Raw genomic sequence first — 16,456 nt, 5'->3', positions numbered from 1 at the left:
AACAGCTGTTACCTAAACTACATGTGCTTTTCCTGGCATCTCTATATTAGAAAGTCTCACCGAAGCTGTTATGGAATCACATGCACATGTCTGAAATAGCAGTTCCAATAAGGGTTAAATAAATAAATCAACACTCATTAGCTGAGACCAATTAGAAAACATGCTTGCTCAGCTATGGCCTCTAATTGTTAGCAGATGTTGCCATCAAGATTCAGCTTCATAGATTCCTCTTATCAATCTTTAAAAAAAAACAACAAATATTTAACTTCTATGACAAAAAAAGAATTACTAACTCACCTACTTACAAACAGCAATGGGAGAGAGCAAAATGGAGGGATGCCGGTTAGTATGACCAATTAACGTCAAAGCGTTGCAAATACCAATGCAATTTAGAGAGCCATTTCTGTTCTGTAAATGTGTATCTTAGAGCGTGCAAGCAGGAAATGGGTTCCTATTGTGTATGCTTACACTACAAAAAAGCAGTACCAAAACAAAAGATCTGAGGTGGAAAGATAATGACAATAAAGCAAGTGATAAAGTCGTAACAGGTTTAAACCGCTGCAGGTTTGTCTTCTGTGGTGCTTTTTACCAGGATGGGATGTGCATTGTTCAGGAAATATTCAATGGGTTGAAGTAACTATGTATTTTGGCGTGATTTTAACAAATTCATATCACAAAGCGTGTTTTAGACCATAATAAACAAACAGGTTAGTTTCTTAAAGTCTGTCCTTTTAGACATTCCCCATATGCAATCTAAGTAAACCTTTGTTTCTCTTATTATTAAATAGAATTTAAAAAAAAAAAACACATGTACAACCAGTTCCTTAGTTTGACACATACACCTAATACATAACCCTAATATAGAAAACATTATCCTCATGCATTTAACGTACTGTGCCAAAAAGAAAATTCTACTGCACCTTCACAACAGTACCACCTTTCTTAGGTAGTTTATATTTTTTTGGAGGCCTTACGTCCCAGTTTCTTCTTTTTAATAGGCCTTATTGTATGGGCAAGTTCTTTGATATATAGAAAAAATATGGCAAAATACAGAGGAGCTGTAATACAGATGTGTATTAATCTGGAAAACCCCCTTGCGCCATAACGAGAAAGTATTAGGAATGATAACTCTAACTCATTGGTCTGTTGTCAAAAAAAGTTGGCCAGACATCTTGGTGTTAAAATAAAGAACAATATCCTTTACATACAATACTTAGCATGATTTACAGTCATGTCAGCTGGTACCTATTGAATTCCTCAATTCACTATGTGCTAATGGAATAGTTCTGTCACACATTCTTACTACTTCAGAGGACTCTCCTATTCACCAAATTGAAACCTGTACAGTAGGAACACTTTATCTCACTTCTGTGAGCATATGTTTGAGATAAACTACTCAAGCCGATCCTGGGGCTCCCCGTTACAAGACTTGAAAGACTGTATAAATGTGTGACCTCATACAATGTTATTTGCTATTAAAAAGTGTAAGAAGTAAATACATTGCTTTTAACCGTGTTGCTATGTGTGCTCATTACAGGAGTACAACTGGTGATCCAATACAGATAATATTTTGTCCAGTACGAGTTTATTAAGTATTTGGTTCCTAATGCTTTTAACATGCTTTAAATCAAATGCATGATGTGCCTGACCTTTAAACTATGCATCCCAGCCAGGTTATTGTTTAAAATACACAACCTTGTATTGCAACTCACTTCAGGAATAAAAGCAACCTGCAGTTAACACTTTAGTAAAATGAGTCTATTGGTCCAAACTTAACCCAAGTTGAAATTAGTCTGGGTTTTGGGTTTGATGAGATGAGGAGTTAAAACGGAAGATGCCAACACTGTGCACCTTGCATGAGCACTAGGTGGATTTGCACTAAAAAGAATGCTGAGAAAGTATCAGTGACCCTGTCCTGCAATAATCAATAATGACCCAGAGTTTATCCAGGAAAGCTAAAGCAATAGCACACCCACAACAGGGTGTGAGAACACCATTGTTCCAATAGACAAGACCTGACATGACATAAGACAATTAAGAGTAAACTGCACTGGGGATACTTGTGAGTCTACTTTAGACACCTCCACTTCCTGTTTTTAACCTTTGGGTACAATACCACATAGTTTGTCTATATGCCAAAACAAACACAAATTCCCGGAGGTTAATTACCGCTTCTACAGCGAATTAGAAACTTGCACAGATTATGAGATTCCACTTCGCTTCCTTTTCCCCAAATGTAGTTTTAGCTGAAGCTAGACCGCTACTGCAAATTCCTGCACCAGGGCAGTGCGTTACAAATTATATCGGCAGATCAAAAATAGGACTGCGTTTTTCCATTTGGTATATTTATGATTCTAGTAACAAACGTACTGAATAAAACTGTGTGTAGATATTCTAACACAATTGACGCTACAGTTTCATTAAATAACTAACTTAACAGCGCACTAAATGGAATTAATAAATACCGTAAGCGATTGTGTTGTTTTGTTATTCAGGAAGTTATGCGGTATACAGTGATTGAATATTACATCATCAATACATCTTTCGCGCAAACAAAAAGTTTGCCTTTATGTTTACATTGCACAAGCTCATTGAATCACGAAAATGTGTGCTTAAAAAAAAAACGCAGTTTAAAAGTATTTCAAAACAATCAAAAAAGTTACCTGAAACATTAAAAAACACTTAAATATATATTAACCTTAACCATTATAGCAGAGCTTATGCAACCGCCTATCAGAAGTTTTCTCACTAACCCAGCCACATTACGTCTTTTGCTGCCAGGTTGCTCAGTTGAAGAAGATACACCAGCGCGTCACATTACTGCCGCACAACAAACAAAAATAATTAACATGAAAGTGTAACACTCTATGCAAAATGTATAAACTAGGCTTATTTGTTTAAATGTGAAATCTCACTTACCATGTGCGTTGAACTAAGGAAGGCAAAGCTTGGTGGCGGATAAGGAATGTGCTGTTTGCTTCTCCCTGATTCCAGCACAAGTTGTTAAGCACTTGCGTGCTGCAGGGTGGACCAAGGTCCATGCTTCTACTGTGAGTGAAAATTTAGCGGGGGTTCCAGCTGCAGCGCTATGTACAATAGATTGCCCAGCTAGATAAACTTGGAAAGTTGCTTTTACTGAGTGTGACGGCATCGGAATGTCTGAGCTAACCGTGTTTCCAAGAGACTGAACGCATACACTGAATACTGATGGGACTTGCAATGATTGATTGATTTATTCGTGATATTCATCGGTGGTCTGTCAGCAGCAACACACAAGGTGCCTTTTTCACAATGAAAAAGTACTGCTGTCTAGGCAAACAATGCCCCGATTCAACGGTTTCCTTCAGAAGTGCAACACAGCAACCTCTGCCTTATTCATTGCTGCCAGCAGTCTTGCAGAAAGAAAGACTTTAGTTACTAACGTCTCCGAATGAAAAAAAAAAAAAAAAAAGTTGAATTCCCCCACATGGAAAATGTAAATTAGCTGAAGCAAGAAAGCGTCGCTCGCACGCAAGGCAAAACATGCTCATAACTTAACAAGGGACGGCTTGTGCAAGATAATATTTTATTTCCACTGTTATTTTAAAAACGGCAAACCACCTTCACAATATATTGTGAACAAGTTAAAAAAAAACAAAAAAAAACAAAAACGGTGGATCATCTCTACAAACTGAGGGTTTTAACAATACCATTTTTGGTGAACGCATTTTTTTTTTTTACTTCAAAATGCATGACTAAGAAACCACTTTAAAACAAAACATTATTTTCCCCTTTGGCCCAAAGAAACCTGAGGGTTCTAACAATACCATTTTTTTAGTAAAAAAAACATTTTTGTTTGGCCCAAAAGGGAAACCTATTTATAAACAAGATAGTACAAACCTTGATGATAATATATTATATAGATATATATATATATCTTATATATATATGATATGTCGCCTATTTACCCTATATATATATATATATGTGTGTGTGTGTGTGTGTGTGTGTGTGTGTATTCATCTTCTTTAAACAGCGCTGAACATGAAAATGAACACATGAACCCTCTCTAAAACAGCTGAAAAGGATTTCATAGCGTGGAAACGTGACTGAACTAATCGATAAGGGCATTACAAACAGTCCTTACTCACGTTTTGTAAATATGACTTACTGGCCAGCCAGCGCAGGTGGGCGTTTGAACGCTGAGACAGCTATTCTACAGAGTAAGGAGTTGCACCTTTATTTAGCGATGTTTCTTAAAATCACTTAATAGAAATTAAGCAGGGGTACCGAAAGATATGACAAGGATTTGAACATTTACTAAAGTAGCACGCGAATGTGGCATCGCTTAACTCCAACTACACTTAAAACACAATAAACACTTCTCTATCTATTTTAATTATATACAGTATTAATTAACAACGTGCGCTGTATAGCAAATTTACATGTCCAATGTCATTTGATCCAAATAGGACCAGTCTTAACATGCAGATATTACTTTTTAATTAAATTACGATACAGTATTACCACAGTTAAGTGAACACAAAAACTGCCTCTTGAATTTATATTTGCATTAAATCAAAAAAAGTTTGAAAATCAACTTTATACATTATGCCAAGTCCTTTTACGAGCTTCACGTGTAGTGCAGTGACCCCTGCTGGGAAGTGAGGGGAAGGGCAACATTTATTTAATTCGGGTACAGCTTTAGTCTCCCACTCTACGATTAAAATAAGGTTCTATACAGAATATTTATATAAAGAAAGGGAGGCAGGAGAGGCAAAAAAAAAAAAAAAAAAAAGATGTACAGGAAAGGGGAAACATTCAAGCAATTGCACATACAATAATAGTTTTAATATTTGACAAAATTCTAAAAACATAGTTGTGCTGTTAATTATTTACTAGTAAACAATAATGAAAAGATAATGGCAAGGAGTGTCCACCAATCCCAGGGCAGAGACAGCCAATACCTGATCCCTGTCACAGGCCTGTCTGTGATTTGTCATAATTTTCCAGTTGCCTTGTCCTCCAGGAGGGACCTTGTATGGCATTGATAAGGAATGTGTAACCCCACCCCACCTCACCTCACTATCATGTGTAATCCAGCAATGCTGTTCACAAACTGAAGGAGTTAGTCTGGCTATAGAAGGTTGCAGTAGAAGAGAACAAATGAGGGCTTGTTAAGAAGTGTAGGATGTGCGTTAAAGCATCAAATGTTTCCATCGCTGAGGTGAGATTAGAATACAGCAGAATGCAGCAGTTTCCTCTTGAAGGTTCTAAAAGGCAGTGTTAGATTTGCATGGATCATTTGTGCATAACTGTAAGTCATACTGTACAGCTGCCCTGTCTAGCTACTGATGACCTGTTGATTGTAGCTGAAAGCGATTCATCAATGAATAGGATTCGTTTCTTTCAAGACTAGAGTGCCACACCTACATTAAAGTGATTATATCAAGGAGAATAGCATGGTATTTGATACACCAGCCCTTTCAGACCAAAATTTATTTTCAATCATAAGAAAAACATTTAATATCTTTTTTCATAGTTTTATTGCAACTAGAAATGAGGCTCAAACAAAATTTAGATTTTAGCCCAAATCTTTTATTGTTTTTTTTTTTTTTTTTTTTTTTTTGTCCACTCCAATAACATTGGGACTAAACAGCAGACAAATCAGAAGAAAATGCCAATGTCAGGAATGTGTGTGCTTTCCTTATTCAGATATTGAAAACACATCTTACAATATTTCCTGAAATTAAAACATAATAAAAAATACACAAAATAATGCTATTAAGAAAACAAAGATACTGTCATAGGCCCTCGGTCTAGAATTTTTACTTGCGGTGAGCAGCCTTGAAACAATTTCTATGTGGCACTAAACACAGGTGCACTGCATTTATCACAGAAGACATGGATTTTGCCAGTGCAGAATGGCTGCTTGCACCTTGTAGCTTCTTTCTTGTCAGCAAAGTTTGGCATGAATCCGCCTGTCTGTCAGCACTTCTAGCACATTATATGTGATTAAGTAATTGTCAAAGTACAGCTTGTGGTTTGGATCACTGATTCTTTGAGGTGTAGAACCACTGCAGCTCCATGTCCCATTCTTCCAAATGCAGTCATAGAGTGGATGCACCTTAAAGGCATCTGTGTTTCCAGCTGGCCTCTCATGGTTAAAATTATTGGGCACCTCTCATATTTTTTAAATGTTTTACTATATTAGATTGACTCCTCCCTTACATTTACAACTCTACACTCACCAACTGTATGAAGTCTGGTTGTATCTTCAGCCTCGTCATCACTATTCAAACTCTCTATTTCTGACTAATTTCCTTCTGCCAGTAGTTCCAGGATATTTAAAGCTGTATATCCTAAGTGTGAAATATTTTTGAACAAATATTAACTTTTTGTATTGTGCTAATACACTGTTCTGAATGTGATAGCTGTTTTTAACAATACTCATAGATTTACTTAGATTTCATCTCTTTGGACCAAACGTCCATTGTAATGGACAACGATTTCTAGAAAAATCTTGTGTAAAAACTTATTTTGGAACTTAGCTTATAACACTTGAACTAACAGATATCATGTTTAAATGTCATGTTAAATCAAACAAATGAGGAAATAAGTGTCTAGATATACATATAAAACTGTTAAAAGTGTTCCTTACTCCAGTGTCTAAGGGGCTGTGGTGCTATGCTGAAGTTCAGTGTGGTGTTACTTGTTCAAATGTCAACTAGTAAGCCAATACTTCCTTCTGATTGGTCCTTTAGCATCCTTCAGATTACACTAATCACCAATCAGAAACCAGTGATGTAATATGCTATAAAAAAAAGCTCAAACATGTGATGTACAAGGTTATGCAATTGTGGTTCCTTTATGGCTACTAAAATGTCTAGTCATGCACAGAATGTTTTTCCTTTTAAAATGTCTCAAATTGATGTGTTTGTGTTTCTAGTAATATAAATATTTACTCTTAGCAAAGTTGCACATTTAAATATACTGTATTGATATTCTTTAATAAATATCAATCTAAAAATCACCAAAAGTAACATTCAAGAAAAAGATCATGAGTAATCCTTCAGCTGAGTAATAAAGGGTTAAAATATGAACGTAACCAAAGAATATGGATGATTAACTTTAATGTCCACTATTGTTTTTCTGAATGGCCATTTGGAGCACAAGGGAAGTTGCAGGTTTGCAGTCCTAATACCTGTATGTCAAACAATAACTGACTGTCCTCACTTACAGGACACAGAATACTCAAGAATGTAAATATGTTTAGTGTTACAAAGAAAATAAGACGACTAGAAGACGATCAAAACATTAAAATATACTTGACTATCAAATCGTGTTCTGTATTTCTATTAAAAATAAAACAAAGTGCATACAAAACAACCACACAAAAGGAGTAATGTTATACCACACACACACACACACACACACACACACACACACACACAGAGAGCTAGAAAGTAGATCACATGCACTAGGGTAAGGTTTCCATGTTGAACAATTGTATCATTTTATTTTAAAGACACTTCCTCCAACCAACCATTATTTTATAATAACAACACAAAAAACATTTTGGTTTTAGGAAAAGTTTTATTTTTGTACAGGTTGAAATCCATTGAGTATTTTTTATTATTATTTTTTTTTTTTTTTTAACAAGGAATTATATTGCAAAATATTTATCTAACCTTTTTCTAATAATAAATATATATTTTTTAAAATACAGCATAGCCGGAATTCAAAAATATATAGTTTTATACAGTAACAAGGACTTTAAAAACATTCTCAGTAGAAAAATGTCTACAAATTGTTATTAAAACTTGTATTTAATAGTCGGTTCTTATGCGACCAAATTGCACATACAGTACGAACACTGTATAATGGATGGATATTTTATAATATTTTGGACAAATATTCTGACATCTTTATGAAACTGACAGAATGCTTAATTGATTTCTTGGAGGGTTGCAAAAAACCATATTCAAAAGTTTTGGGTTTTTTTTTTTTGTTATCCATGAATCTCAAACCTACAAATCAACCTGCAATAAAGATAGTTTAACAATAGTCCACAAATAATGATTGTGATGGCTCTTTCTTTCTTCTGTAAACAGTTGGGGTTTATGTTATTGATCTTAGGGTCTCAGCATTAAAGAGTATCAACACATGTCATGTTAACAGTTTTCTTTTTACTTCCCTTAACCCTCATATCATATTTGAGGAGGAGTCTCATTGATTTTTCTTTTTTTTTTTTATTTATTTTTTACTTTATATATCAAACACTTTTGACCTTCTAATTTAATGTCTGGTTCATATTGTAGTTTTTAGTTTTCTTAAAACTAGAGAGAACTTCTGCTAAGCTTTTCATGTACTTGTACATATTACACAGCTAAATTAATACAATTCAATATCTGTGCGACGGCACTCAACGGTTGCAAACTCATAAAAAGGAAAGGATTACAAAAACAAACAAAATCTGTTAAAATGTCATATGAAACTACATACTCTTTCAATACTGAACTCATGGAATCCCCCTTCTGAACATGGATATTCTAGATATGTTCCAGCAGCTTACCCAGAGGGATAAAGGCAGACTGGCATTCATCACTATTCTTTTTAAATCTTGCCTGTCATGCACTTTTATTCTTTACTGTATATAGGCCTAGGTCTCAAATGTGCATGTGTGTATTTTCATTTTAAAACAAGCTATCTGACACCACACTGGCATAAGGAAAGTTATCAGTTTGATTGTCTTATTGTTACTGTTTCACTGACTTTTAGCTGGGTCTTGTGGTTCAAATGTGTTGCTTTGTAAATGGGGACAGTTTTCCAATTCAGGTGAAATGGCCAAGGAAGGGCAACAATACCTGAGCAAGACTTGCAAACACAATATTTCTTGATACCATTACAGTGATATCATGTTTCAAAATAAAAATACATATTTGCTATGCTACACATTGTGTAACTATATAGCAAAAGGAAGTGTACAATAGACCCAGGTTTATGGAATTATGTAGAATAGCTGCAATCACTTAAGTGGTTTAGTGCAGCTATATTCATCTCAATTATGGGCCTATACATGACATTTACTGAACATACTTATAAAAAGATAGAAATTAGGGGGTTTCATGAAATGAGGCCTTCACTACTTCATGGAAAACGCTCTATGATGTTTATTTAAAAAACCTTCACTACTTGATGGAAAACGCTCTATGATATTTATTTAAAAAAATAAAACATTCATACACTCAAATCTTTTAAAAAAGGCAAAAGTGCTTCTAATGATTTGTCCCTGAGCGATCATGATTTTGAAACATTAACTAATATATTATAACTATTTAAAAAAAAAAAAAAAAGTTTTCTAAATATAACAATAAAATGCACCATACGTGCATGGAAAAAATGATAAAATAAAATAATAATCTAATTTACAAACATGAGGTATAACAAGGTAATTGTTATTACTTGGTCTTGCAAGGAAGATTGTGATGCAATTAAAGTGCAACTATGCTGTAGTGTTATTAATTATACTATTTAAAATATTTAGGAAAATACTGTAGCTGCAGTAGAAAGGTCAAATTATATATATATGCTCCCACATTATTTCACAAATTCTATTAATTGATGGTAATCTTTACTTTGTAAAGACAATTCACTTCTATATTTAAATATTTCCTAAAAAATGACAAATTAGTGACCTAACCCATATGTATGACCTTATAATAATAATAATATTGCTATAAATAAAGCATTTCAATTTAAGTGCCACAAAACAAAAACTTTTTAAAAATGTTTTATATGCACGTAGCTAAGCACTCCAACTGACTCTTAAATATGTATCATTTGGAAATGTAAAATTGCACTCATTAATTCAAATTACTCGTCTATGAAAGGTTTAGATTATGGCAAGAACACAGTGAAATCCCTATTAATAGTAAGCATAACTGTATAGTAGAGAATATGGTCAGATAAACTACAGCTGTGGCAGTCATTGTAGCTTTGGTTACCCACTTCTTGAATTGTTTACGTACCATTTACGCAGTGCAATTCCACTAGTACTGCTAATTACACACAATGCCCCGCCAAAACTCCACCAAGTTGGAGAGCGATTAAGAAAAAAAAACTGAAATATAAAGGCAAACACCACATCCATAGTTCTCACTAAGGCCACAGGGCCTGCTTTTTCAAGCTGCAGTGCTTTTGTTAGCAAGGCCTGGCCTGCTACTCCCAGCAGCCCTATCAATATTAAAAGCCACCTGTCGCCCCCACAATATGGTATGCTCCACTCCTGAATGGCAAACAGAGCAATGACACATTCTATGAAACCAATGACTGCATAGTACCACACAGACAAATAATAATGCACGCTTTTCCCCATTTTTCTGAGCACAACAAAAGTGAACGCAGCTCCTACTGCACCTGCAAATGCCGCAATGGTTCCTTTCATGTGATTTGTGTATTCTCCCTCAATCCCCTCAGTGCGGGACCCGAAGAGGAAGGGGGGTCTTGCAATTAGTATAACTCCTGTCAGTGTAAAAATGGTGAAGACAAAGTCCCAGATGGTGCATTTTTCCTTGAGGAAAATCCAGGCCAAGATCGCAGTAAAGACTGGATTACTGAACATAATGACAGTTGCGTCGGCCAAAGGCATCTGCTGCACGGCGTAGAATAATAGAATCATTGCATTCGCACCGAGAAACCCTCTCAGAAAGAGATAGATTCTCTGATCTCTTGGTCCCAAAAATCCAATCCTAGGGAAGATAAAAATAAATAGTTGTTTTCCACCAGAGGAAACAGAACTAAATACTATACATTTATATATGGCATAAGGAAATGGATGCATTAACTGATGACAGCTTTCCGTCAGAACAATGGAGCACCTAAAGGTAAGCTAAGAACTTTATGACAAAGAATACTTTTGCGCTATACTATATGTGCGCATATATATTATATATATTATTATATATCTATATATATATATGATATATATATATATATATATTTTTTTTTTTTTTTTTTTTTTTAATTACCATATTAAGAATATTTTCATTAGCACACCATTTTTAAACTGTACCCGTTCATGTGCTTATTCAAACCTGTGCACTGCAATGAACAGTTTTATAACATCTTGTAGACTTACTTATTATAAATAATGCCAGGAAGTACAAACAGCACCTGGAAGAAACATCGGATCAAACTGATTTCCACAGAATGGACTCCCTCTATTTTCTTCGCTAAAAGGGCTACAATTGAAAAAAGAAACGAGGCCAACAAAGCATAAAGCAGGCCAACTCCTGTAAAGGCAGGTTTCTTTTCCAAGTCTGAAAGAAAGATGAAATCAAGTTGGCAGATCACCACAAATTCTTCTTATAAACCATGCATCTAGTCATTTCACACATAGTACAGTGTTAGTTGTATATGCATTTTAAATAAAAGCAATCCTAATCTTGTCACACAGCTAGAAAGCTCCCGCATAGAGACTAAATGATCTTGTCCTCAGTTACCCAGCAACATGTTTCTGTTCCTGTCCAAGCTAAAATGTACAAAGTGCTGACAAGGTCTAATGCCAGGCAACACTTCACTATTTCTACCAATACATTATCGGATGGTTTCCCAGTCCCTTACTAGTCATTATAAATGTTCAATTACTTCCTCTTGAGAACTTTTTCAAAGTGTGTTCTTCCTGAAGTGAATTGCATCATCACAGTAATCCAGGTTCAAACCATACACTTGCAGGTAGTTAACCTTGTAAAGGGCTTCGGACCAATTCATTAACTGAATTCGGTTGGTTGGTTAATTATCCAGAAATAGGATGTTAGAGGGTTTAACGGCAGTCCGGAAATTGGGACTGTTCTCAGGGTTACAGTACCTATTGTTTGAATCCAGAATACACTGTAATGCATTTGAATGTCTGCAGGAAGCACAAGTTGTGAACGGGTTGCCAGTAGTAAAGCACTGAAATTATCTTTGCTTTGTGTTTCTTTTAAACTCCAGAGGTAAGATAAAATAATTGTATTATCTTTGTGAAGGCCTTTTGTCTGCAGTAAGCAATCGACACAGATCATGGTTTCATAACTATGGAGACCTGGAGGCACATAACCAATCACTTATCTTGAATGGCATCATCATTTTAATGTATTTTTTTTTATGAATTGCTTTCATTTTACACCTATTGGTGAGAAAGTATTTCAACCACTATGCCCATTCAGGCTGTGAGGCTGCCAGCAGTAGGTAAGTGATAATTTATACTAATTGTCCATTAAGAACTGGGCCCTGAAACACACAGCAGATTACCTCCAGTCACGACTGATCTTAAATGGAATCACTAGGTAACACCCAATTTAAAGGGAACATATACAGTACTGCCAAACTGTGCGCCTCTGAACATGAACTCACTCTAATACAACTGAAATAAAAATACAGAAGCACGTGTTTTAATGAATGAATATAAACCTTTCAGGAACTTTATCAGTGAAATGAACTATACTGAAAAGAACTGGCATTGTGTGAACTTTTATATTGCGGGTAAATATAAATGAAAAACAAAAACTTAATGCACAGTAATACCATCCAAAATAACATTTTGTCCTATGGCATTGGCCCCATTGTGTGCTGTCTTGCAGTTAAGATAAACTGTCGTTACAACTGTTTGGGATTGTTTTGGCAATAGTCCTACATGTTTTCACCACTTAATATTATACGTTTCCTCTTAATACAATTGCAAGTTATTTTCTGTTACTGCGTAGTTCTTGAAGAAAACCACAAAAGTCAGGGCAGGTGGCCAACTAAAAAGTCTAAAAACTACAATGGGTTTAATTATAAAACTATTTTAATCTGTCGTTAAGGCAGATACAGCGGCGGCACACCGATACACCGTTTTTAAATTTGTATCAAATCGATAATCGCACGAGGAAATAACTACGGTTAACAGAAAGTCATCTGTCAAGCACTGAGTAACTCAAATGAAACGAAATTAGTTCTACCTACTACCACTGAGACATAAGTATTGCAAACAAACGTACCTGTGTGGTCCCTGAGCTGTACAGTACGTACCGGTATAAGGTGAGATACTTTCTGTAATGACACCATTTTCTTTTTTTTTTATATATATATATATACACAAAATGTGTAAAAACACACGTAACTTTTACTGTTATCCCCAGAAAAAATGTAATAAAAAAATAATACAATTGTAAAAAAAAATAAAAAATAATACACAGAAAAGTGGAACGAGAAAGTCTTTGTACAGTACCTTTCGAAATTGCCTGCCTGTCATTCTTTGTATCCGCTTTCTGTCCACAGCACCTGAAAACAGACAACTGTTTTCTGACACCTGCGTTTCCCACACGTGCTGTGTTATTATCTGTGCTGCCTGCTCCATCATCATCAGTAAAGTGGTGACTGTTACTACTGTTTTTCAGTTTAATATTTTCAGTTTCACGTTCATCCTCTTGTTTAAGGCAGTTCATCTCTATTTCTTCTCTGTCGAGCTCGACTGAAATAACGTGATCGTCATTATCGTTTCTACTTCTCCCGGTGAAGTTGTTCATTTTTGATGCTGACAGGGGTTGATGGCTTGTTTCCTCTTCGGTGAAGAACAGTAATGAGTCTAGTTAAACAAGTAACCTTGGTTTAGTATTGTCAACTCCTGTACTGTTGCATTTCACCACTTGGGTAAATCGAGGACTAGTTTGAATGTCAGAGCAGGTGGCCAACTAAAATGTTACCCAAGATTGAAGTAACACAAACCCAGTTCCTGGTTCCTGAGAAGAGTGCTACAATTGGTTATACAATGCTACACCGAGTCAGACCACGATGAAACACTATGGGGCTTGTTTTTTGAGAACCGCCGGTTATAATTCGCATAACACCCACACTCTAACGTGGGTTGCGCCCATTTTGAAGAACGAGGTCGCTATTTTTCTGTCCGAAATCTGGCAACCCTGGTACTCAAGTTTTTTTGCAGGGCATGTTACCTGGTGGGAGTATTTACACTATGTAGAGCGAGATTACATTTCGGAGGTGGCTTATCGTGGCCACGATTGTACAGAGCAAAATACACAGTCACATTTGTCATTGTGATAAAATATTATGACCGCCGCGAGATTTATAATGGTCAGAGCGGCTGTTTTTTTGTTTGTTTGTTTGTTTGTTTGTTTTGTTTCAACTACGCAAACATTTTAACTGTGCATCATTCTATGTTGCTACTCGTTGCTAAGGCGTGTCTCCGTTCAACTTCTGTTGAACTTAGCCTTGTAATTAATTTCACCTTTTTTTATTTTCCCGGTAACTTGAATCATACTAAAGTGCTACTTCATTGATAACAGCTCATTGTTTTTAAACCAAGCACAAGCGAGTGAACTTAACTTTTCCAAATTTAAAAATCACAATTACTCGCTGCAAAAAGTTTTGCAACCAATTTCTCTAAAGACTAGTATGCAATTTCGGTGCAATCGAGTGCAATGCATATTTCATGGGTACTTTTGTGTTTGTAAAGTATCACTTAAACACGTGTCTGAATGTGTTTGTTTTACAGAATTAAGGATTTAAAAAAAAAAAAAAAAACTTTTTTCAATCAATAGTCCCATTGTTATTTTGCATCGTTATTTAAAATATTACCTTATGAAAGGTGAAATATTTGTGGGGTTTAATAAAGTAGCCTAAAGTAGTTTAAAAACGAAGATAGTTATCACAAAAAATGGTCGGTTTATATTTTAATTGTGTTAATGTATATTTCCCCTTCCGTTATTTTTATTTATTTATTTTTAATTTACCAGGTTCTTGTAAACATGTACGTTGACATTCTAAATGTAGCTTTTTACTAATTTACCAGTTTATTGTGTATGACTGAGTACTAACGCAGCAGAAACTTGATTTTTTTTTTTCTGATTCTGATCCTATTCCCATGATTTACCGTAATTAGTCTTTAAAAAAGAGCTAATCGTTCGCGAACTGCACAACACTAGTCGACATAATTGTGCATTACGTCCACAAAATGTACATTACATCCACAAATTGATTAATTTCATCCACATAATGAGCATTTTGTGTGTTTTTTTTTATTATTTTGAATAATTTTTGGGGAGAAAAGATAAAGCATAATTTGCTTTTTGTGGATAAAATGTAAACTGCAAATTAGTATGTGTACAAAATGAATTTAGAAAAACACAAAATGTAAATAAGTAAAATAATTTTGTCCACATAAAGTTAACGCATTTTTGCCTTTTGTGGACACAATGCAATCAATGTTTTGTTTAGTTTTTGTTTGTTTGTTTTTTACATTTTGTACTGTTGGTTTCCCTTTTGGGGACAAAATGACACTTTGTTTGTAAAACACCAAAGGGAAAACAAGTGTTTTGAGCACTTCACGCAAAACTCGTGATTGGGGAAAACCCCTGACACACAAACTGGCTTGCATAAATGATATGTATATAAAACACACAGCCATGTTTGTGTTTTGAATGATACGTGTTTGCATGTGCTTTAATAATAATAATAATAATAATAATAATAATAAAATAATAGGTCTTTAAAAAAAACAACTTTTAATATTTTATTTTTAATATAAATATTTTCAATTTTTTAACTGATCTTCTAGTCTCTTTAATAGCTCTTAAAAACTCTGAAATATATATGATTTTTACTATACCAGAAAGAAGCCACCAATTATAGTGTGGGATTTTAAAGCCTATTTTATTTCAGTAAAAGGTGTACCATAGGTGATCCATAAAGGATTTCAAAGGTAGTCTTACCGCTTATTATTAGCAAAAGTCCCTTATGGTTTTTACTGTAAAGTTTTATTTTACATTTGCACTTCAATGAATATGATGCTTATTTACATAACCACAACACTATGAGTTTGATAAAAGTACCTGTGCTTGCTTCACTCTCCCCAATTACTCCCAGTCTTACATAGGATCCCTCATAGTGTAGGCAAGTGTGGTATTTTATTTACACCAGTACTTAATGTTGTGGCAATAAAAATTTACTTACCAGAATAAAAGGCCACTACCTGAAACCTCTGAGCACCTGACCAGCAAGGGGTCACCGAAGCATGGTGAGTTAAAGGATCAGCAGACCGTTTATTTCCAGAACTCTTCGGCAGTGCAAATGCCATTGCTACTTGTGGGTCCCCACAGCTCAGATCAGCAACGTAAAGGTGAGAACGATTCTCAAACCCTGGAGCTACCAAGCGGCCAAATGTGATAAAAGAATTTGGTAAGCAGTACAGAATTATACCGTACATACCGTAAATGTTTATCAGCAAAAAAAACCAAAACATTTTATAGAAAGGGGAAAGGAGCTGTGTCAGTTTTATTGAAGACTTTTTATTGTTAATACTTTTGTTATTTACAAAACTACTAATCTTCATTATAAGCACTACTACGTTTGATTTATTTTGAACACATAACCTGGAGCTCCCTCTGCAGTTTCCAACAGGTAAATTATCTCAAATACATGTTTAAAGAACCAGTAT

General features: G+C 34.9%; 2 protein-coding genes across 9 annotated transcripts in view; both read right to left on the bottom strand.

Annotated features, from left to right (window-relative positions):
* The window catches only part of LOC121321848 (1-phosphatidylinositol 4,5-bisphosphate phosphodiesterase epsilon-1-like), a 121,026-nt gene extending 117,842 nt beyond the window's left edge, over nucleotides 1–3,184 (bottom strand). For 5 of the 8 annotated variants that reach the window (XM_041261124.1, XM_041261126.1, XM_041261127.1 and 2 more), the window contains exon 1: nucleotides 2,920–3,147. The gene's annotated coding sequence lies outside the window, so the exon portion shown is untranslated. Of the gene's footprint in view, nucleotides 1–2,919 lie in introns of all 8 variants that reach the window. The other 3 variants (XM_041261133.1, XM_041261130.1, XM_041261125.1) reach the window with 3 other exon arrangements.
* A 4,529-nt stretch (nucleotides 3,185–7,713) lies between these two features.
* On the bottom strand, nucleotides 7,714–13,723 carry LOC121321867 (solute carrier family 35 member G1-like). Its single transcript, XM_041261164.1, has 3 exons — nucleotides 13,232–13,723; nucleotides 11,120–11,300; nucleotides 7,714–10,730 (listed from the first exon to the last, which is right to left on the bottom strand). Exons 1-3 carry the CDS (start codon nucleotides 13,527–13,529, stop codon nucleotides 9,983–9,985), a joined length of 1,227 nt encoding a protein of 408 aa, XP_041117098.1. The 5' UTR covers nucleotides 13,530–13,723; the 3' UTR covers nucleotides 7,714–9,982.
* Nucleotides 13,724–16,456: the final 2,733 nt, after the last annotated feature.

This window comes from Polyodon spathula, chromosome 10, assembly GCF_017654505.1.
Source record: "Polyodon spathula isolate WHYD16114869_AA chromosome 10, ASM1765450v1, whole genome shotgun sequence".
Classification (NCBI taxonomy): Eukaryota; Metazoa; Chordata; class Actinopteri; order Acipenseriformes; family Polyodontidae; genus Polyodon; species Polyodon spathula.
The sequence above is the reverse complement of the archived record's forward strand: the minus strand, read 5'-3'. Positions and strand labels throughout refer to the sequence as shown.

Excerpts from the sequence above, each read along its gene's own strand:
- LOC121321867 (XM_041261164.1), bottom strand. The coding sequence starts at position 13,529 with ATGAACAACTTCACCGGGAGAAGTAGAAACGATAATGACGATCACGTT. Across the intron at positions 11,301-13,231 it reads CAGGCAGGCAATTTCGAAAG|ACTTGGAAAAGAAACCTGCC; the intron begins GTACTGTACAAA and ends TCTTTCTTTCAG. Across the intron at positions 10,731-11,119 it reads CCTGGCATTATTTATAATAA|GATTGGATTTTTGGGACCAA; the intron begins GTAAGTCTACAA and ends TATCTTCCCTAG.